This window comes from Tachypleus tridentatus, chromosome 10, assembly GCF_004210375.1.
Source record: "Tachypleus tridentatus isolate NWPU-2018 chromosome 10, ASM421037v1, whole genome shotgun sequence".
NCBI classification, from domain to species: Eukaryota; Metazoa; Arthropoda; class Merostomata; order Xiphosura; family Limulidae; genus Tachypleus; species Tachypleus tridentatus.
Window position 1 is genome coordinate 36,452,899 of NC_134834.1, and position 24,894 is coordinate 36,477,792.

Genomic DNA, 24,894 nt, shown 5'->3' on the forward strand with positions numbered 1-24,894 from the left:
ATTTTTCTGATTCTATTAGAAATATTAAAAATTTCAAAAATGAAAGCTTTATAAGTATGTAAAGTACAATATGGTTCTGAGTGAAGAGTTGTTGATAATGGTAGTTTAGAAAGAACACATTAAATTAATTTTTAAATTTTACATTGCTTGGTGGAAGAAAATGTATAGACGCTATGTTGAGAAATCAGTAAATAAGATATCTTTATTTGGCAATGTTTGAAAAAAAAAAAAAAGCTTCCTGTTCAGTTAAAGCTGGTCTTAATTAAGGAAGAATTCTGTTTGTGTTAAAGGTTATTGGCTGAATTGTGTTATATTGTGGTGTTTGCAGTTGAGACTGGTGTCTTGGTAAATTAAATTCACTACGACAGCTGATTTGATTAGAAAGTAAGGGAAGTCTTTTGTAATAGCCAAATGGACTGAGTATGTTTGAAGTAATGAAAATGGACATGTTTTATAAAAAAAAACAATAAAAAACAGTCTTTATTATCAAACATAAAGAAGAGAAAACAAAGTGCAAGTACCTGTGCTGAAAAATACAGTTATTTTTACTAAGCTGTGTTTAGTCCCATATATTTCTCTCTGTCAAGATAGTCTTATGTTTGACTAAACACAATCTCAAAAAATAAAGGTCTTCACTTTTTGAACTCCAAGTTGAACTCTGGATGTAGGAAAATGCCAAAATCCACAGTAAGGTTGTTCTCTTTGCCCAGGTGACAACATCACCTCATGACTTGCATTCCTTCACAGTACTAGTTGGCTGTAACATTGAGTCAGCTTATTAATCAGGCAGCAAAGGATATTACAGTATCAGTCCTTATAATCCAAATGTTATTCATATTATTGAAATGCCCCTGTGTGCAGGAGACATCTGTTATAGAGAGCATTGGAACAAAATAACTAGAACAAAGTAATCTTAACACATCTGGACTGTGCTTTGTTGCCATTACAGAAACTAAATAAATGAAAAATATCTATACTACTACTAATTCATGTAGAAAACTAGATGTACCCAAATATCACAATGTAACATTTTTATTACTCTGAGTCTAGTAATTTTTGAAAGACATAGTTAAATGAACAGTATTTTCAGAAATTAACCTTTTTTGTTGTTGTAACAAGTAAAAATAATTAATGATACCTAGCCATAGGATTTTATTGACACTAAGTGTCACTGTTGTCTAAGTGACACTGAACATATTTGAGATCTTTTAATATGTAAGTAATGTATTAAGTTTAGGCTACACTTTTAGTTAGACAGTACAAAGTAAATTTTAACAACACAATATTTTGATTATTCTGATAGTTGAAATAACTAGAAATAATCAGAAATTAATTTTGATCAGAAGATTATTTTCTTCATTCATGACATTTAGCTGAACAACTTGAATTAATCAAATAGTAGTAATGGAAAACTCTTAATGGTAATATTTTGATTACTTGGACAGCTATAATAACTGAAGTTTAATAGTCAGAAACACTAAGATGATTATCTTCAAGTTGTGACACTAACTAATTTAATTTAACAAGTTTGAATTACACTATAATAATAATGATAATTATTAAAGCATTATTTCAATTATTTGGATAATTGATACAATTAGAAATGCTAATTTCAGTTAATTGAGTGTTTTTGTGACATTTAATAGATTTAATTGTAATTCTGGTTCATCATTTGTGTGATGCAAATTAATCAGAATTAATCATACAATTCTACAGTGATATTAAGTCTTAAATAAAAAAATGTAAAGAAATAAACAAACAAATTAATGTTTCTTCATTGTTCTTGTAGCTGTAGCTTATGATGTTTGGTTTTCTGTTAATTATTTATGTTTTAAACTTGTATTTTTCTCATTGTGTAAGCTAATAGCTACAAATATATCTTAAGCTTAAATGTGGGTTAAGTTTTAATCAATACTTGAAGTGCTCATATTCCAACTAAAAACCTGTATAGTAATTGCAAAGTGTAGTTAAATGTTTTAAAATTGCAAAGAAATAAAGAGGATAGTTTAAAGTTTCAGTGTCAGTTTCTTTTTTTCTTTTCTTGGAAAATCAGTAGTTAAACAGAAGAACATTTAAGAATGTCAAAATTTGGACTGTATATTAAGAATTGATTCTAATGCTGTCATTGAAGTTTCAGTACATGTTGAACTAGCTAGATTAAATTTTGAAAACATTAAATATGAAAATTAAATGTTGAATCAGTTTGTGGGGCAGGACATGATTTTTTGTAAGCATTTTGTACAAATTTATTGATCAAAAGCTAACATTCTATCAGAGCGAAATTTCTGAATCTTTCAGTACAGATGTTGTTTTGAAATGGTTTTGGAATTTTTGTCAAACCTTTACAGTTTATGTTACAATGTCTGGTTATGTTCTGTCTGTTGACTGTACTTCTTAACCATAGCCCTCCAGCATAAATTACATTGAAAAAGGTTCTGCCATAAGATTTTCTTGTCCCAAGTGCCTGCTACTTCCTGAATGTCTTCTATAATTCATCTATTGTACAAAGATGGCATTTTACTACCACCCCTTTGAACAGTCTGGTCACATAGAAGTCTGTATGCACTGAATCTGGCAATTTGGCTGGTATTTCTTTGAATGGAATAGTCATTTATTTATGCAGTTGCTTGAAATATGTGATGGTAGAATAAATATTCATTGAAAACAACTTGTTTTGCTTCTTTAGAGGAATGTCTTCGATTATGTTGGGTATGGTTGCCTGAGACACATGAACAGGTTTTGTTACTGACTTTAATGCTTGTAGATTCTCACTTGTAATAAGATGCTTCACTTTGCTTACTATGATAGTTTTGTTTCCCCAGGTTGATTCATATTCTTTTGTTTTCTTGGTATTAAGGAAGAGGGATATTTTCACGTTGTAAATTCCTAATTCCTGATCTGAACACATCTTTCTGAGCTTAGTGTATGAATATTTTGTTGGAAATGGTTGTTATGTAGCATTCCCAAAAGATATGAAACTATCTTGAAATGCCAAACAATATCAGAATATAGTTCTGGTACTAACTCCATCACTGCAACTTTATATTGGCTTTTTGCCACATGGCTTACTACTTTACATATTTTATAGTCAATCATCTATACTACACATTTGCTTTTGTAATAATATAAAGAATTTAGTCATAATTGGTTGTTTTAGGTATTAAGACCTGCTATGACAGTAATAATGAATAAAATGTTAATTATTATTATTGTTTCTGTTATGTATAATTATTCTCACTGTTTTTGTAACTTTTATAACCATCCTTTTTTTCCTACTTTAATAATGTTTCACATATTTTATTTCTTGATGTTTTAAATTGCATCCATTTTGCAGTGGTTACAAAGCTCAAGGAGATAATGCAGAAGGTGAATGAACACTGTAATAGTGTGCCTGACACTGCTTACGTACCAGTGGCTTGTGAGATGTGCCTTGCCAAGTTTATTGGTAAGTGTTTTTCAGTTGTTTGTGGTATCTTAACCCTGTATGCATAGGTGGATGTCAGAGAGTGCATTTCATAGCATTTTAAAGTTAGAATCAAAATTTGATTAAACAACTTGATTGCCAATTTATATATAAACTTGGCATTAAAAAATAGTTAACTCTTTCAACCAAAGTATCATTTTATGTGCACGAAACAGTTTTGTCATACATTCAAAATTTTATTAAACTATATTTTGTTTATGTTGTACCAATTAATATGGTATCAGTACATAGCTGATAATCCATATATTAATAGCATATAAGTTTTAAATTTTTAATTGTAGAAGGGAATATTTAAACATATCCTAAATATCTAGTGTCACACACCAACACATTTTTTCTAGGCATCTTTTCTATTTTATCTACCACCCCTTCAAAATGTATGAATTTAAGTGTAAATTGTTTCTTCAGAATCCTTAATTCTCAGACAAACTTTAATTTTTATAGTCTTCAATTTTGCTTGTTTACAGAGCTATAAATAGAAAAATCACACCCCTCCTGCCATGCCTACCTGTCACATCCTTTTTCACACTGAGAGACTGCCAAGTTCTATGAAGATATACACACTATATAGAAAGAATTATTAAATCTATAGAGACTATATAAGTACAAAGAAGTCACAGGGTTGATTCATTTGACTGAGCCTGTTATGAAAGAGTTAATAAACCAACCTTTAGTAATATACAAGTTTTAATTTTTTTAATTTCAAAATGAAATATTTAAATAAATTCTTGACTTTCCTTTTATCCAAATGATGTGACATTTATTCATTTTAAATTGCCCATTTTAGAACTCCATTCCACTCTGTAATGACTTCCTGATTTTTGACATAAATTACATGCGTACAGTATAGATAATACGTTATTGCCTCCATTCTTGCTTTGCTGAGATATAACCAGAAAATGAGAGCAATCTCCCATTTCTTATAATTTAGTGACTTTCAAAAAAAATGTCAATAAATCTTTGACATTTGCTATTCATAAATAATATAAGGATAAAATTCCAGTTTACTATTTCCATTAAAGGTCAACTTGTTCTTATCACAGTTATTGAATTACTCAGCTTGCAGAGTCATTACTGCTATTGTACAAAATTAAGCAGAAGGTAAATACACACTGTTAGTCTGCCTGATGGTGGTAATTAACCAGGTGCTGATGGTATGTGCTTTGAGTGTACCAGTGTTAATATTGTAAGCTGCACGGTACTGTGTTTTGAAATACATAAAATTTTGAATAGGATGTATGTTATTCTTTATAATATATAACATTAAATGCAATTTAAAGTTTTGTGTTTATTGCAGTTTATTCACAAGTTACTAGTATGCAGTTAAACATCAGTGTGCTTAACTTGGATGTCTCAAATACATAGCTAATAATATTTACATTAAGTTTTGCACATTTTCTTGTAAACAGTTGCATCAAGTGTTTATGAGGTTTTTGAATCCTTTGCATTGAATACTCTACATTTATTGTGGATCAAGACAAAGGTTAAGATTCTCGATTGGCTATCACAAATCTCTGATATTTTGAATAATTATAAAATTCCAATACAGTACCCCTCGGTGTGGATTTCTGTACGTGGTGAGGGGATCTCTCAGGGAAGATTCTGTTCTTTTAGTTTACCTCCTCTAGGATCTAAACATCCACCCACATGTTTGCCATGCATGGCAACCTGTGAAGGGAAGTAGAGAATCCTGGTGGTTGAGGGGTCCAACCCTAACACACCACTTTGACCTTGAATTCCTGTTGACGGGAGGTCTTGGGGTGGTCCCCCTTGGATTAATCAGCTGGTCTACTCAGGCTAGGGTCAACCAAGTACCAGTGTTGGATGTTCTCAACAGGTGTTGTGGACATTGTATCTGATGCTGGTGTTTGGGTATGGTGCTCACGAAACCCTGGCATTGCTGCAGTGTCCATGTTTGACATTGTAATTCGTCCCTTCATAGGACTCCATGATGGTTGGGGTCAATGGGCACTGAAATTTACCTTTCTATATTATGGATACTCCAATTAAAAATCTTAATCAAATAGTGAAAAAGCAGTCTATAGGTAAATGACCACATCTTGAAGATCCTGAGCAACAAACCTTACCATCTGTGTACCACCTGTTATACCTCATTTTCTTATATTGCATTCACTTTCAGACAAACCTTTAAGGCAAATGTCTTCCTTTTTCATTCAGAAGGGACTAGAGGGACTTGCTGGCTCTCCAAAGTTGGTAAAGAAGCTTTGATTTGGTGACATATTGGTGGAAACATCCACATCTCAACACAGTGAATTCCTCTTGCATCCAAAGGTGATTGGGAATATACTTATTGATGTTACACCTCATGCTACTTTGAATTCATCATGAGGAGTTATTGTTAAGAGGAATTTGAAGAACATCCCTGAGTCGGAAATTCTCGTTGGTTTCTCCACTCAAGGAGTTTCTGTATTGAGGCATATATCCACTCGCAAAGATGGAATTATGGTGCCGACCATTTTCCTCATTCTCACATTTATGTCGCTACATTCGCCTGCCACCATCAAGGCAGGTTATCTTAATTGCAGAGTACGACCATATATTCCAAACCCTCTCTGATATTTCCAATGTCAGCGGTTTGGTCACTCAAAGACATCGTTCGTTTCTTGATGTGTGTTTGTTGCAGCGGCAGAGACCATGATGCCTAGTATGAAACAGACCCTCATTGCATCAAATGCAATGGCTTTCACCCATTCTACTTTAATTCTTGCCCAAAATGTTTGGAAAAAAAAAAAGAGGTGCAGCATTTAAAAACAATTAATACCATTACTTATCCTGAGGCTTGAAAATTGGACGTATGCTACTGCACTTTGTTCTACAACTACAGTGGGAGTGCAGACAGATCTCTTTGTGCCTCCAAAAGAATCATTCTCCAAACAAATGAAAAGTCTTTTGACCTCTGTGATTAAAAAAATTGATGAATCAACTTCAGTACCCACCTCTATCCCTTACATACATTCCAACAAATACCAAAATCCACATCCTTTGGTTCCAGGTACAGGCATTTCATTGGATACATCTTCTTCTCCCATCCCAAGATGCAAAACAAACATTTGTTCATGTCCTCAGTCACTAGAATCCCCTTTCAACAGCAAAGACCTGCCCAATCAGCCCAGGGCAGGATCCATGGAGGTTGATAGACCTCCTCTGAGTAAGGACAATAAGGAAGAAAGACGTGGTTGTAAACAGAAGGGTTCTCCAGCCGCTTCGCCAATGCGTCATTAAAAATGGCCACCTTGATACAATGGAACTGTTGAGGTTTACGTTCTAATCTGGATGACATCAAAATACTGATTACTTCCTACCATCCTGTATGTCTTTCCTTACAGGAAACATTTTTCTGTATCCTCTCTTCCACCACTTGGGGAGTGGATTGATATTCTATTCTAAAGATATATCGTATTTGATTAAAACTTGACTGTGGATCACTGGTCTATGGCTCTGCCAGACCATCAGCCTTAAAGATGCTAGACCCTATTCACTATCAAAGTCTTTGGCTCTGCACTGGGGCTTTCCACACTTCCCCAGTTCAGAGCTTATACAATGTCTCATGAACCTTCTTTGCACCTGTGCTGTTTGCCAATGTCTTTACTGTATGCTTCGAAATGTTCATTCCTTACCAAAGCATCCCACCAGGATGCTTGTGTTTTCCTTCCTTGATGGGCCATGCTTTTTCAGACCAGACAGTCTGCCATTGCTCCTTTTGGTCTTCGTATCCAGGCACAGTTGGATGAATTGGGTATGTCCTTGGATAACATTGCTGTATCCCACCGGTCAGCCCATTCCACCATTGCTTCTTACAGTCCCCAGTTGTGACCTATCTTTAAGTCATCTGAGAAAAGTAGACACCCCAAATTGGAAATATTGTCTGCTATTTGCTGAACATCTTTCAAAACATCCTTCCATTCATATTTATACAAATGGCTCAAAATTAGGTGACTGTGTGGGCTCTGCCATGGTTTGTTGTGGTTCGGTGGTTGCCTGCAGAATCTCCTCTACAGCTTCTGTGTTCGCTGCTGAACTGTGTGCTATTATTCTTGCTCTGGATCACATAGAAGCTAAACAGTACTGAAATTACACTATTTGTACTGACTAGCTTAGTCCTCTACTGGCCCTGAAATCGATTCACGTTGGTTTACACCCTGTTCTCTCCAATATTCAAAACTGACTGGCCCATTTCTCTTTAACATCTTCTTCTATCCAGTTTTTCTGGATACCAGGCCATGTTGGTATTCGCGGAAAGGAGTTCGCAAACACTGCAGCTTAGTCCAACTGCTCTGGCACTATCACTGCTCTGCCTGTCTCATATATGGACTATGGTCTTGTATTCAAGATTCAGCTCCGTGCCAGCTGGCAGTCAATTTGGGAGTGAGCAATGAGAAAACAAGCTTTTCCAAATAAAACCCTATATTTGGCTTTGGCCATCTTGCTTCCATAAGGATCGGAAAGAGAAAGTTGTTTTAAATAGACTATATATTGGTTACATTTTTTTTAACTCGTCATTTTCTTTTATATGGAACTGATGCACCAGTGTGTAGTTTATGAAACACACAGATCACAAGAAGCCACATTTTACTTTCTTGTCATCTTTACGACTCTCAATGACGCCACCATTTTAAACATGTTCTGTCCCAAGGTTTGTCCATAATGTTAGTGTTATTGGTGATTGTGACACTGTCCACCTTGGTAATGTTTTTATTTTTTGAGAAGGCTATTAATCTTTTTAATGCTGTTTAAGTGTTTTAATTTATACATTACACCTTTTTAATGTGGCTTCCTTTTAAAAATCACAGTTCATCTAGTTTGATTTGAAATTAGAAACTGGCCGTAACATTAAATAACTCGAAACCAGGACTGAAAGGTCAACTTCAGGTGACTAACGCTGCTGTTTGAACTACCCGTTAGTCATCCTGGCAAGTTTTTATTATAATTTTGCTACACGTTTTTTAAAACCTTTTTATTACTTTCCTTTTTGTAAATGGCCATAATGGTGATTTTTGTACATACTTGTTAGTCTTCCTGGTGAGTTATGATTATTACAGTTATGCTAGAGAAAGTCCTTTACAACTTGAATTACTGTAGTCTTTCTCTTGACATTGTAGACTAGATGTGAACATTGGTTTTATGCTATTTATGTTTTTCTAACTTTGTTTTGTTTTACCTTAATTTCCTTTTATGAATTTTACTAAATTTACTTTTAACTTTTTACCGGATGTTTGGTGCAGATGGCCTAGCTGCTTGGTGCCATAAAACACTAAATCAACCAACCAACCAGGGCTGGTATTAAACTATTTATTTTATTGAAAATAGCATTTGTATGCTTTTGTTGCTTTGTAGGTCAAAAACCACAATGTGTATTTAAAAGAATTTCATAATTTAAACAGATGAGTATATTGTAAATTCAATGGGCTGATCTAGTCTTCTTACAAGGTTTTATCTTTTTGTTTCCAGATGGTCTCTGGTATCGGGCAGTTGCTTTACAACCTGATGAAAATGAAGTGCTTATTTTATTTGCTGATTTTGGAAACACTGGGATGGTTGCTACAAGTGACATTCGCTGTATCACTCCAGAGATAATGAATTATCCTGTGATAGCTCAACACTGCGTGTTACAAGGTAAACAATTAAGTATCAATATTTCACTGATTTCCAGTTTAAAACTGTATGTTGCCTCCTTTTACCTGTATAAACATGGGAAGAGAATTTTTTGTCATGTAGTGTATTTCCAAGTTTTTAATGAGGATGGAGGGGTAATAATATATTACCAACTTTACAATTATAATAACATATTCATTCAAAAATACCATGTTAGAAGTTGGTCTTTGTAAAAGAAAATCATATTTTCTGTGTTTCTATATTTTGTTTACAGTTACTGAGTTCTTTATCAATTGGAATCTGATAAATACATTTTCCTGATCTTGCAATATGACACGTTTGTAGCCTGGATTATTCACATAAAAATTCAATTGAAAATTTACATCTCAATTTAATTTGAAGGTGGTATAAATTTTAAACATTGCTAAGGTTATTGATGAAAAGAATAGTGGAGGCTATAGAAGTTTAGTTGTGTAAAAACAAATTTAGGTAGGATTGGTTGGAGAAAGAACAAGTAATGTTTTGTAAGGTGTAAATCAACTACAATGAAATGAAAACTGCGAGAATTCATGAATAAAAGGATTTATCAGGAAAAGCTTAAGATACAATATACAACAAACTTGGAAACAAAGCTTTAAAGGATTACTCTACAATTCTAATACTTTGAACCACTAAAAAAGCATTTAGAACTGTTAAATGAATAATAATGACTAATTTACTATAAATTTAAGTGCATCATTAAGTGTATGGGAAAAGGGATTGAAGAAAGGTACAAAAAGCTTCTAATTTTCTTTTTTGTGGAAACATTAGAAGTGTGAATATTTTGAGAAAAGAAAAAAAACTCTCTTTTCTAAGGAATGATATATTTTAATTCTCCTTGTCACCTTCCTATCCTTCAAAGTATAATGTGATCTGTAAGATTTTGTTTTTATTTAATAGTGAAGAGATAAAAATAGTTCTGGGAATAACACATTGAGGCAAAGTGAACTGATGACTTATCTTTTTACATAAGACCAACAAGTTATAAAGCTATAATATTGACATTAAAAAGAGTTATTTTGAAGAAAGTTACTGTACATAGTTGTAGTGTTTATTCAAAAGAATTCACTATATAAATGTATTTTTAAAAATGTCTGGGTTCACAAGGTGTGTAATACTAAAATGTGGCTGTCTTCTTTTTTTACTTTATCCTTTTTTTTTTTAAACGAACTCTTTGCTTTTCCTTTGTGTTAAGTGGATATATTGAACTCGTGTTAGTATTAATAATCGTTTTTGAATTAAGTAAAAAAATTGAGTAAATGCTATATTTCTGTTTTTGTCATTTTGAGAAAAATCAGGTATTATCCTCTGCAACTTTATTTGAAAATATGATGCAAATTAAAATATAGGCTGTTTATTAAATAAGGTCATTACAAATTGTCATACAAAAATCTAAAAATAATCTAACTATATTATTCATTTAAATTAAATAAAAGGTTACTCTGAAATTGAAAAAAATTGTTTTAGAAAGTTATTTTGTTTTCAAATAATTTCTGTACAAAATTTTTAAAGCTGCAACATTTTTTGTAGGTGCTTTATGATTCACTTTGTAGTTCTTTAAATGTATCTTATACCTGATTGGTACCTTGTAGACTCAGCTGACATAGAGTGGAATGATGAAAAATTGCAAGAATTAAAGACATTATTACCAGAATCTGAAGTCATTAATGTCACTATTCTAGAAAAATCCCCTGATGGCTATTATATTATAGACATTCCAAGGTACGTGTTTACCAGATGTGCAGTCTCAGTGTATTTTTACAAATCCCTAGAAACAGAAGAATTATCAGACAACTTTTTGATTGTTGTCAAACCAGCTATAGGTTTGTTATATGGAACATGCTTAAGGTGGTGAACTGATCAAGCTCATTTAGCAACAGAAAACTAACATTATATCTTTTAACTGATTTATTGTTTTACCAATCTTTGCATTTTGTCATAATTTTTTGAAATGCTAAAATTTCATATAGGCTTTCTTTTATTGTAGAAACAACACTATCTTTATAACAAGTTGTGGGGCTCTGTTCTTATAATTGACCTTAGAAGTTTGCATGTGTGTGAGCAAAATTTAAGATTTTTTTGTATGCTTTTTTTAAAAACATTAACAGCAAATTCACATATTTATCATATGGTCTTATAAAAGTATGTCATTTCTAAAATAAATTAATAAAAAGTCCAAGCTAAAGAATGGTCACAGAAAGAATTGATTGAAACTAATAATTGGTTTTATTTGTTCATTAAAACAAGTATTAAATATTACGTTTTTCAAAACCAGTTAAACAGGAATCATAAAGGAAAGAGATGTACATGATTAAAATATAGCAAGTTGTATATATTTTACTTACAGATTTATGAAAACAACAGAAACTGGATATTTTGTAAGCTGATGTACTTTTCTATTAACATGACTGTTCTTTTTGCTACTGTACCTTCATTTTATTTTATAAATGTTCTTCTATTACAAACCTTCATTGGTAACAGTTTTTATCTTGTTTGTAAAGTGGTTCAGTTTTGTTTTTTTTTAATTTAGCTTTCCAAACCTCTAGTGCATTCTGATCAGTAGTTGCAAGGGACAGATTTTCACTTGTTCCTTTTCTGACTTCTGTATTTGCAGTAGGAGTGACTTCAGTTCATGCTGCTGTTGAAGATGCTACTAATGAAGTCACACCTACATGAGGTTAAGGTAAAAAAATAAATTTATATATAAATAATGGAACATGACAATCAACACATTATTAGAACTGGATCCAGAAACGAAATTTTCTTTAATTTCTGTAACACCAATTCTACGTGTTGAAGGTTCTTTCAGTTACTGTTCTTTTGTATCGTTTGGCAATAAAGGATGTGGTCCACTTCCTGTATTTAGTAGATTCTTTCATTTCTTCTTAACTTCGTGTGCTTATTCAATGTTTTCAGCATACTTTACAATTTCTGTCCAAGCCATTTTGTACAAGAACTAAATTTAGAGTCTTTTTCTCACTGTTAACAAACTGTACAACATTTTGGGAAGAGAAAATTCCTTTCCTTTTGGTAGCTTTTTTTTTACCTTTAATGATGGAGAAGTATGTTCCAAAGAGGTGGATTCTATGTTAGACTGCCAGCATGTGATGATTCTTTAAATATATTTATATGTTTATATATTTTTTATTAAGTGTTTAAAGTTTACAAAGTAGAAGGTTTATGGAGAGATAAAATTTTGGTTAATAAAGATAAAAGTACTTTTGTGTTGTGTCTTGCAGCTTCTTAACATTGTCATGTTCCTGCCTCTTCTGTTGGTGATTGTGATCTTTGCTAGTGCTGTATGTCTTTTGTCCCATCCTATTTTGTGAAAAAAAGAATGTTTCTCAGATTATTTTTGTCATTACATGTTATTGTATAATTTTCATATCTTCTTGTGGTGTTTTAAACATTTTATTGTATTGATGCATGTTTTTGACACCAATTCAAAATTTTACTGTGGGCTACTTTGGACATTATCTGTGGATGACTAAGTGGCCTTTTGACAAACTTGTGTTTCTAAATTTGCAAAAGCTTTCGAATATAATTACAGCTTATTAAGTCAAACAGTGCATTTGTTCTTTATACTTAGGTTATTTAGAAGAGTCTACATAAACAAGCATTGCCTGAGTCATCTATGAAAAGTATTGGATACTGAGAAAAACATTTTTGTTTTGGCATACATTTGTATATTGTTTACCATGATAAATTTCAAAGCTGAACAAATATATCCAGAATCTTTTAGAAATATGAAAAGTTCATCACAGTAGTGGTGTACTGAGATGACTTTTATAGAATACACTATGTAACAAAATTTTTACTTTTTCCTGAGCAGAAAGTGTTACTTTTCAACTGCTTATGTGTAAAGTAAATAGAAAGGACCTATTTTTTTCTTCAAACTTTGCTTTTCTGACCTGAGAGCATATAATGAAAACATGATGGGAGACTGTATTTGGAGGCTGATAGATGAAAGTGATTTACAGTTGCAAATCTCGAAAAACTATTCACTTCTAAACGTTTTTGTATAACTTCAGTGTAAATACTAAATAAATAAATAAATTTGTTAAATCCACCATAGAAATGCTTTCCCATTCCCTTTTCAACTTTCAAGATTTTTGATAATGAACTTCATAAGATTGCTATCCTGCTGTTTATGTTCATCAATCTCCTCCTTTGTACAAGGCTCATTACAGCTCTTTGATTTTGGTGCTAATAGGGTAACAATCTGCCATAGTTTGTTTACAAATATTGTATTCTTGCTCTGAACATCAAACATTTATTGTTGCCTATTTATAGTTGAATTAGTAAAAGCTTCAGACATTTGCATACAAATCTTCAGCAGAAGCATTTTTCTAAAAAAATTAGGTTTTTTGTGTTCAACAGCATTAAAGTTTGTTAAAAGCTTGCCAAATTTCATGAAAATATATTTAGTAAATACATAATTACATTATTTTCACCATATACAGGCTCGGTCAAATTAACCCATATCATACTGATAGAGTTAAAGAGTTGTTCCTCTTAAATTCCTGTGCTGTAACTCTCGCTACAGGTTTAGTCAAATAACCCGAGTTCATGCCCCAAACTGACCTTTATACTTTCCATACTGTAACTTCCAATATATTAAGTATCTTTGTGATATTTTGTAAGCTTTCAATAATAATTAAGCCATTTGTAGACAAAAAAGAAATCAATCTTTAATGAAGTATTTTGACTAAAAATATCTCCATAAGTATTTGAAATATTTTTATGTATGAAGATTAAAAATAATTATTCATCTGAAAAAAATCACAAATTGATTTTGCATAGTCTCCAGAATATTTTGTTTTCTGTACCCTAACTTTCTATATCAGGTTAACCAATTTGGCTGACCTCGTAACCACCAAAACCAAAAATAATTCAAAATGAATTTAGGTGATCCTTTTTTTTTCTAGAATTACTTCAAATTGTAACAACAAATACATTTATCGTACAAATATCTTTAACTCTTAACAGTATACATCTGTTTATACTTATGTATTATTGGTTTGTTGCCTTTTAAACCTTTTATAACAAATATTCTTACCACAGAAGTTGTAAGTCACTCACCAAATTAAATTACATAATGCATATGTTTACTTAGTAGCATACTGTGTGAAAATTTATCGTTATTTTTACCTAATTTAACCATATCTAACCTAAGAATTTTATAACTTTTACATTTTAATTACTTTTATAATAACTAAACAATACACAGGAAAAACAAGAAATGCAGTACTTTTACCTTTGTCTTTTTTTTTTTTTGTCAACTGTTACACTTCATTCTTTCATTTATACTAATAGTGTTAATGGACAAAATAATTTTTTAAATTAATTCACTAAACAACAGAAAGTAAGAAAAATTATGATAGCTATTGGACGTTTTCTATTTTTTGCATGTTATAATTCTAACTATGCAACAAGAGCCTTTAAAAACTCAGCTAAATTTATCAGTTTGTTTCCTGTGAGAATAGTTTGAGGTGGAAGAGAAACTGATATTTATTTGTACAGGAAACAACATATCATTTGATAGATTAAAACTTTTGCTTTCTATTTGTTATAAATAATATAGTATTAAATGTCAGAGAGAACTATCAGCAGATTCTGAAAAAGAGGATATGGGAAGAGATATCTGGTTGTCTATTTCATGGCTTTGTAACCAAATAAGAAAGAAGGTTAGGAAAATTATGCTTTGCCTGAACAATGACAATATTATAATAAGTAATTTTCATTAAATTTCATACTTTGAAGTATTAGAGAAGAGAGTATACCTTGAGAAAAATTGCAATTCTTGCACTAGGGGAAATTTAGAAATTTTTAATGTTTTCTTATACAATTAAGAACTTAAAACTCATGACTAAAATTTTAATTATTTGCTTCATTTTTATGCTTTATTTATTCATATACTGTGAAAATAAAGTAGTGTAATTAAATTGTGTATGTAACTCTCCAAAATCTTGTAAAATGCAGAAAAAGATTTTCATGGAGAAAAGTTTAAGAAATATATTCTTGGAAGTCCTACTTTCCCATTTTTGTAATTCACATTACCTATTTATTCTGTTTGTATTTTCCATAATAAAGATAAGTGTTAAACAAGTGGGAAAAATTTGTAAGTACAAGTTCTATGCTGCAGAAATGTACTGTGAATCCTTTGTTATGGTGTTCTTACTGGCTTTAGGAGTAATTTTCGTATTGCAGATATTTTATTTACAAAAAGTTGTGCATGTTTAATTTATAGTTATAACAATTCTTAAGAAAAAAAAGATATTAACCTTTGACTTTTTAAAGTAATTTTAGCTGAGTCTCTTATTCTATAGTCAGTATGATTAGATACTTATTTAGGCAATAATAAAATACATTTAGTGAGAATTTTCAAATGTATTTTAACCACCAGGTTTTAAGAGTAGGGTTTGCTGCATATGTCTGTGTGATAAAATTCAAAAAGCTATGAGCTGGTTACTGAGACAATACCAAAGTTTGGTTTTTATTTTGCTGTACACTTGATATATACTAGATATATTTGTGCAAGGTTTCCGAGTGTTCTGTTTTAAGGATAAATAAAACCAAAATTAAAAGTTATAGATATTTTTATTTCTTGCTTTTGAAGTTCTATATTGTGTTGTAACCTGCAGAGTGTATAATTTTTCTCGTGATTCATGGCAAGCCAGTGCTTTACACAATACTTCAAATTGCACTGTAAAGCATAGGCATGGCCAGGTGGGTTAAGGCATTTGACTCGTAACCTGAGGGTTGCGGGTTTGAATCCCCGATACACCAAACATGCTCACCCTTTTAGCTGTGGGAGCATTATAAGGTGATTGTCAATCCCATTATTTGTTGGTAAAAGAGTAGCCCAAGAGTGAATGGTGATGACTAGCTGCCTTCCCTCTAGTCTTACACTGCAAAATTAGGCATGGCTAGTGCAGATACCCCTCAAGTAGCTTTGCACAAAATTCAAAAAACAAACAAACTGTAAAGCATCTTTGACATAATTTCATTTTAGTATCTGCTGACTGACTGACAGAAAATGCTACAGTGCAGTGGTGTGACTGGTTAAAACAGTTTACCCCTTTGGGCAGCCTTCAACATTCTTTGAGGAAAATAACTGTATATGAAATTTTAGAGGGAGATATAAATTATGTACAATTTAGAAAATAGAAACTTTTGAGTAACATCACCTTATAAGGGAGATAACCACTGCTGTCAATGATGTTTACTAAGTTTCTCTCAGATGAACTTTCACTGAAATTCTGCTTCACAATTAGTACTTTTAGAGCATTGCTTAAAAAATTAAATTACTTGAATCTTCTGATGATCAAAAAATAAAGGTTTAATTTTCCAGTAAAATCCTGTTTTTTAATGCATTAATTCTTAGAGAATATTGCTAAAAAGTACATGCAAGGAATATTTGACATGTTTTGGCAGATTTATGAAAATAAATGGGCTGTGTCTCTATGACATTTTACACACACTTATAGTAATTAATAAACCATATTTATTTATAATGAGGCAAAAATATATTCATGCACATACTGTTTATATTTTGTATCATAAAGTAATTTTTAAAGAAGTTGAATTTCATCTTGGCATTTAAAAACATGATTAACCTTATTGTATTATACCTAGAGTTTAGTTTCAATTACTATACAGGTAACCACTGTAATAGCAAATTATTTTTATGAAAACAGACATGCATGTAATGTTTCTATTGGTTAATATAAAACAAGTTGTTAATAGTTTAATTGAAACACAAAATATAGGTAGTTTGGCATAGTTTTTCTCATTCAAAGAAGTTTTTACACTGCTGTCTTTTTTTTACAGTGTCCGAGAATATTTCATGAAGAAAGATCTTGATACACGAGGTACGAGGAAAAGCTAATTATTGTTTTCTTCACACAATATTCGTTTCTGTTTCCTTAAGTGCTTGTACAGGCTGTACAATGTAAAAAAAATGGGTTATGTGGTAGTTTCTAGAAGTTAGTTATGCTTCCAAATGTCTTTTCTTTTTCATACAACTTATTAAGAAATTCAGAGCTTTCTATACTTGCATATGTGATGACTGTAGTTTTCATTTATTAGTTACTGTACATTTGAAACCCAGAAAGATATTTTATACAAATTGTGTCCATTACCAGATAAAATGGAATGTTTAGATGTTGCATGCCCCCTTCTTTTTTTTTTTTTTAAATTAAATACTTGAAAAAAATTGTCTAAGCACGTCTCCTAATATATAGGGGGTCGGGATTATGTCCATTTTAATAGTTTGGTAGAAACAGATGTTAATATGATCATGTCATCTTGTTTACAGTTTTTATTTTCTCAGGTTTATTTATTTGCAAATAAATATTTTGTTGAATGAGAGTAGGTTTTAGTATTGTAGGGTGGTAAATGTCAAAATAGAAACAAACACTAAACAAAAATTATAATTAACATCTTGTTTTACTAGATAAGGGATACATGTTTGTGTGATTCAGAAAATGTGATCAGTTCAACATATTCTCAGTATTGATTGTGTCAACTTTTAGAATGGAAGTCAATTCCTTTATCACTGGAAGTGTTAGCATTACTTATACAATTGCAAAAAAAAAAAAGGAAACATATGGTGTGTGCCTTTTTTAAATCTGGAATATATTAAGGGCTTAAGGGCTATTAATGTGTAAAAGCATGCTACCATTTTGTAAGGTGTCACATTAAGCAGGTAGATTAATTTGACAAAATTAATTGGAATTTTGAACTTTGAAAATAAAGGTGAATTTCCAAGTGAATGGAATAGACATCTAAGGTGTCATTTCTTCTGAAGCTGATGATTTCTACCTCGCTGCTAAGTTGAAGTTACAAACAAAATTATTTAGTTCAAGAGGTACTCTACTTATCATTCAGAGGGAAGTGTAGCTGGTTGTTTACCATGTGGGGGGGGGAAATTGCCTCTTGCATTTAGAAGTGCAGAAAAAGTTGAGCTTCATATTTTCTATAAGATATATGATTTTAAATTCAGCCCTCTTAGGCCATAGTCGGCATCTTATTTACTTTTATTTTCTTATGTTATTAAAGAAATTATTATATTCATAAAACCTACTTGGAAAATGGATCTTAATTAATTGAACCATAATACAATCAAATTTTGTAGAACCTCTAGTGCCATTATTTTTATTATGAATAGTTTTAAAGAGTGAAACGTGAGTAGAAACAGGTTATTTCAACTCCCAAATGTACTGTTAAATTTTATATTTTGAAAGAAACATTGATGAACTTTATACTTGTTATTTTTTGTGAGAAATGAAAACTAAGAATAAACAGGATTCAAAGATATGTTTGTGCTTGCAGAAACTATGTAGTAACCAGCTATATTCTCAGATCTTAAATGCTGCATATTTCAATTTTAACTTTCTTAGTTTTGTCAAGTCTAAAGTTAACTAATGGACTGTGTAAAATAAAATGAATCAGGATATGTATCTTTATATATGTCATTAAAATGGATGCATATATGTTTTGCTTTCTGTGGTCACTACAGTGCTGGAAAGCCCAGAGCAAGCGAAGTTAGAACATCTGATCCATGAACATCAGCAGGCTATAGAGGTGCTGCAGAAACAGCTAATGCAGTCTCACAGATCCTATGGTTCTGTACAGTAACTACTGTATAATTAAGAAGCTAACATACTCAGGATTGTACAGAATGTGATTTTGACTCTAAAACTAGAAAAGATCTAACATCCCTATCAAATATAAAAGGTCATTCTAATGCCACTTCTGATTATATGGTACTATTCAAAATATAGAAAATACAAGATTAACTATCATGATATTAGTTACAAAGTAATCTGTACATTTTCACCTGCTACTAAATGTATGTACATTCTGTTGGACAGAAAGAAAAAAACATAACTCGTAGCTGTATTAAAATGTTGCCTTAGAAGTGTTCTTGTAATAATGAAATTCGAAATTTCTATGTGAAGTCTTTATGTAAAACTGGAAGAGGAAATAGATATTTTTGGAAAAAAACACACCAAAAAACAAGCTCTAAATATGTGAGGTAAGAATAAACTTCTGCAAAATACTGATGTAACATTTTATTAGACACTATTCATTAAGTTTTTTACTTCATGATGTGTCAAGAAAATGTGGTATCAGTTTTCACAGAAATGACCAATCATAGATAACAGAATATGAATTAGCAGTCTACAGTTAAAAGGATTGTCAAAAATCATTAAGAACAATTGCTATAATTGGTCTGATTTCTGAATACTGCTTGTTAAACTAAATTTGTGCAATGTTCCCAGAACATCTACTTGGAATGAGGTATAAACTGTATTACTTCCTTCTTGATTTATTTGTCCTAAATAACACTGCATTTGAGTTAGTTTTCTAAAATGTTAACTTCTTTCTCTCCTGTTTATAAAATATTTTATATATATGCATATAATTTTAAGACGTGTTTACATTTCTAATTTTAAAGTTTTGCTTTATTAACTTAGGTTATCAGATTTGAGTTCTTATAGAAACAAACCTTGCTACTGCAAGGTGTTCTGCATAGTTTACAGCACTTGCATTAAATGTATTCCTTTCACTGCCCTACATGTTGTACATTTGTTACTTCTTTAAATCTCAAACAAACTATTTAAATTACTGTAGTAATTTTGTGTTAGTTAGTTTGGATATAAATTTTCATTATTATTTAAAATTAGTCTTTTCTCCTTTATGTAATAAACCTAATGAAGCTTTGTTTTACCATCACTCAGCAGATATGTACACTACCTAGCCACTTAAGTTTGTAACAAGCTTTAATTTGTAGTTTACCTTCTTGTAGACCTAATGACATCTTTATTTCTTGACAGCATAGATTCCACAAAATGTCTAGATGTTTTCTATAGCAGGTGTGTCCAAATAGGATTGTGAAGCTAATCAAATCTGTGGCACTAAAATCACCATATCTGTCACACAGTGTATGCAGTACTAACAAAACAAATGTGCAGTCTTTTATTGATCCAGATAAAAGCATTAGCAGTAGTATGTATGTATTAGGAAAATTAATACAGGATAATAGTCAGATACTGTACTTATTATTGCAAATTTAAATGTTCACTGTGACACTTTACAGTGTTTTTCTTTCACAAACATTTTGCAGACTGAAAATCTCATTTCTACTGTACTCCAAATTCACATTTAGTATCTGCAATCAATACTTTGACTTCATGATATTTACTGCAGAAAAAAAAAGAGCCATGTTGAGCCACCAAGTTAAAACTTTGCAATGCTTCAAGAAAAAATCATGAACTCATTTTCCTTTGACTTCACAGCATTAAGAAGATTCATCTAGTTTTGGAACAAAAGCAAATCTTTAAAATTGTACCAGTCCAGAGAGAGCAGGTTGAAAAGCCCATTAACAGCCGAATGCTGCTTCAGTAGATTGAGAAACCCAGATTTTTGTCCAGTTATTGCAGAGTTACCATTTATGACTGTAGCTAAAATCTTCAAATCTAATTCAAACTTTTCCATGACATTCTTCAAAATGTCATTATTGTGAGTGTTGTGTTGTCCTTTCACTTTGAAATTGCCAGCATGTTTTCCTGAATCTCCAAATCTTTGGAGACAAAAAGAATCCAGAAAGTGAGTGTGCAGTGTCTTGGATGATACGATTCATCCAATGCCATTGAAAACTACACACGGTTCTTCACGATTTTGTGAGAAATTGTGCAATCAATGAACATCCTCAGCTAGAGGATTTTAACTCTTCTGCATGATGTTGTTTGTCTTTGGTTTATAATTTCTGAGCATATCTTCCATAGTTGAAGGTAATATCTTTCACCAATCTACCATTTAAATTTATTTTCCAAGCTTGAATCCTTGTTCCTGATGATTCAAATTTGACTTCAGAGAAGATTTCACTGGCTCAATTTTGATTGCAAAGAGGAAACTTCCTAACAAACGCATTGTGCATATTTTGGAAAACCTTTTTTTTGTTTTCATTGAACATTGTGTTATACAGTTGTTTTTCATTCTTTTTCATGACAGAAAATTCCAGTTCTTAATTTTTTTGTAATTTACACCATCATTGATAAATTATTTTTTGTTTAAATCCTTGAGCCTGCACTTTGTGAATAGTTTGACCACTTCTTGTATATAAGTGTATCTGAATACCACACAGGTATTTATTAATGCATTTATAAACTGGATCAATTTTGTTGGAAGGGGAAGTTGACTGCTGAATCTTGCATTTTAGCTTCTCTCACAACCATTCTGGAATTAAAGGTTTTTGCGTACATTGAAGAACAAATCTGTGGCTAGTCAAGCACAGTTATTTGTTGCATTATTGTCTTAAAGTTGGTTGCTGTCAGGATACAATGAACATAATGTGAAAGGCTATAATGAACAAATAGACTTTAGAATTTATTTGGCTATCAAGAGGAAATGTGGGACACCAGCTGTGCCATGAAAACATTCCCCATATCAGCACACCTGAACTGTAAAATAGTTTGGATCCAATTTTTGTAAGGCTTAATCTCTATTGTATTCCTCTTACCTATATTAATCAGGATTTACCTTACAATTTTTTTCCAGTCCACTGCATTGTCATGTTGCACTCAACCAATGATTTGTGAAGTTAGCACATACCATGTGAAATTTCCTTCACACACTACAGATTTATATGATTGAAGTGTACACCCCACATTAAAAGAGTCAATCACTTGTTTTAGTCAGCTTTGGCCCCTCCAATACCAGTTTTGTTTGCCTACACTCAGTTCTATCAGCAGATGTTTTTTCATACACCATCCAGTCCTGATGTACTCAGGAATTTGAGTGAACTGCTTTAGAAATAGTCACCTGCTAAGTGGGCTTTTATAATCATGCCTCTGGAACTCCCACCTATTTTTCTTACAGCCATCATAAGCACAGTTTGAATATTGCTGTGTAATTTTTATTACCTCCTGTAATCGTTTGCAATCATTGTGTTGTTGATGTAACTTACTGTGTACAAAAGCATGATTACATGGAAGTTTACAGTAGTTTAAGCCAATGAGTTTGTAATTCTACTTTTGCTTCTTTTGCCATTTAGGAAGTGCAGAAGTTAGATAATATATATTATTATTAAGTTAAATACAAAATTGTATGCAAAGTCCAAGTGTCAGTGGCTATTCCGAGTGAGAATTGATAGATCTAATGAACAACTTTGTACTAAATTTCTTAAAGAGCATCCTCTATGTAGTATTATAGTTTTCTTTTAAAACTCTTGAGTTATTACAGTTACAAACTGATTAAGGGTTTCTCAATTAGCACCAAAATACAAGTTTTGGTAAAGGAGAAACACCACAATGCCACCAGATATTTTCTCACACTATAATTAACAATGTCTGAACTAGGGGAGTGCCACTGCTATCTCATGATTTCGTTTTATTTTCACAACGGAAATGCTATACTTCTGTATTACCCTAAAGTATTGCCTAATTTAGTTTACCTTGATGACTTTTCTTGTTTACAACTCCAAATAGAAAATATTTTACAGTACAATCAAAAGAAAAACGTTTGTCTCAAAATGCAGCTAAGTTAAATATATTTAGTCACATCAGCTGCCTTTAGCATTGGTAATGGTTTCTTCTGAAACTTTCATCACTTCATGTTGACATAAAAGTAGCTTGTCCTAGTTAACGGTTCCAACTATTGTTTATAATTACTAAACTAGCACTTTTGTGTTAAGAAATTTTCTTATTTTTAAGAGAAGGAATATTATCCAAACTGTTCTTCTCTTTCATACACATGACTATGCTTAAAGAATTGCAAATTTTAATGGTAGTAGAAAAGAGTAAAACCATGGATTTTACACTTAATTCCACTGCTTAACATTATTATGAGAAAATAACTTTGTTTTGTTATGTATTATCAAGATAGAAATGTGCATACTTGTTAACACTCCTTTATGCATGAAATATTTGCCATTAAAGACAGATTGTTTGTTACATATTTATCCAGAAAATTATCTGTTCTTTGGTAGAATTGCAGGAATAAACTAAGAAAACTAATGAAATGCAATTTTGTGACAAAAACCAAAAGTTATACAACAATGGGAGATTTGTCTCATTAAATATACAAGTGAATCTTTGCTTGGTAATATGTCATGATATATGTTAAGCAGCCAATTGGAGATGACTTGAAATAATATGTTCAATTAATAGTTGGTTTTGTTTACACAATTGTTTTGGTCTGGCTGAAACGAAGTATACTTAGTGCATTGTGCAATAACTCACGGGAATATATATTTTTTAAATATTTCCTGAACATTTTTTTTCCAATAACTTACGTACTGTTATTGCTGAAATGCTGTGTATAGCTGTTACTGTATTTGTTTTTGAATATAATAAATCATTTATTTTTGATAGCATTCACATTTAGTTAAAATTGGTAAATTTGTTTGGTCCTGTTCTAGAAATTAAAGACTGGAGTAGTAGTACCACTGAGTTAACTTCCACCTGCGCTGTGAATTTGTGGAGAGGGATCTTAACATTTTATAGTTGGGGACTACCCTGTCAAATGAAACTTTAATCATAAAAGTGGAATATCCATCCCAACTAAGCACTCGTTATTAACTCTTGCACAACTGCACTCACCTGCTGCTATATAAGCAGGTTATGCAAAGATTTTATTCTAATTTTTGTTTTACAGTGCTTAAAGTATTATCTTTTCTGAGACAAAAACAGTCATGGCTCTCTAATATACAGCTGTTGCAATGTCAGAGTGAATCATACTGTGCCACCTGTTCTAGTCTCCACTTTATTTGTTTAAATTATTACTCAAATAGATTGAGGAGGGAGGTGCACAGGACTAAGACCTTCAATAACATTTCATGCCCTAAACCACAAAAGATAGAGCAACCACTTTTAAAGCAGTTAACTGTTGCACTTTGTTTCATGTGCAGTGTCTTTCTCCAGTAAGTTGCATGATTGTTTATCCTTCCTAGGTAAATGGGTGGATCAGTTTACTTTCAGCTAATTTCCATTTCTGTTGATAAGCAATGATTCTTATTGACCCTGAAGAGAACTATTCTTATTTGGTATTGCCCCTTCTAAATACAGTGAATCTATCAAAAGTAAGGTTTAATAACTATTGTTACTATGAGATAACAAAAATTGAATATAATGGCAACAAGTATGTTTGTAAGCTGTAATTCTTAATAAGTAATGGACTTGTACATATTCATTTGCTATAATTAATCATTCTAACATAACAGTATGGACAGATAAGGTAGCACCATGAATCCAGTGTTTCAGTTCTTCAAGATCTTTTGGTTTCAAAAAATCCCAGAGATTAAAATACAAAGGCATTAAATTTGGTGAACAAGCAGGCCAATTGATAGGTCATTCCCTACCAATCCAACACTCTGTATAAAAGTTTGGTTTAAAAACATTAACAATTTAAGCAAAATGGGATGGTGTTTCATCTTGTTAAAAGATAGCTCTCTATAAAAATCCAAAAGTTTCTTAAAAGTTATGGAATAAAGAACTCTTGTAGTAAGTAGAGATATGAATTTCCAGTTAACAGTTTGTTCATCAAAGAAACAAAACTTACAAGCCTACTATTTATATTTATATTCAGTTTTTGTTATCTCAAAGTTATTCAACTTTATTTTTGGTGCATTCATTTTTGAACATCTTGTAGAATCTCATCCATCAGATGTAAAATAGCCTATTTGATCCAGGGCAGGCCCCCAAAAAAAACTGAATTGAAAAATAGTGGTTGTAAATAATACTTTTATTTGC

General features: G+C 31.6%; 1 protein-coding gene across 11 annotated transcripts in view; it reads left to right on the top strand.

Annotated features, from left to right (window-relative positions):
- Positions 1 to 23,529, top strand: part of LOC143229058 (tudor domain-containing protein 1-like) — a 105,792-nt gene extending 82,263 nt beyond the window's left edge. For 8 of the 11 annotated variants that reach the window (XM_076460778.1, XM_076460779.1, XM_076460777.1 and 5 more), the window contains 5 exons: positions 3,335 to 3,445; positions 8,954 to 9,118; positions 10,729 to 10,858; positions 16,970 to 17,010; positions 18,660 to 23,529. In XM_076460778.1, the coding sequence (XP_076316893.1) occupies positions 3,335 to 3,445; positions 8,954 to 9,118; positions 10,729 to 10,858; positions 16,970 to 17,010; positions 18,660 to 18,778 (566 nt within the window). In that variant the 3' untranslated portion in view covers positions 18,779 to 23,529. Of the gene's footprint in view, positions 1 to 3,334; positions 3,446 to 8,953; positions 9,119 to 10,728; positions 10,859 to 11,483; positions 11,721 to 11,750; positions 11,820 to 16,969; positions 18,634 to 18,659 lie in introns of those variants that run through there. The other 3 variants (XR_013015630.1, XM_076460784.1, XM_076460783.1) reach the window with 3 other exon arrangements.
- Positions 23,530 to 24,894: the final 1,365 nt, after the last annotated feature.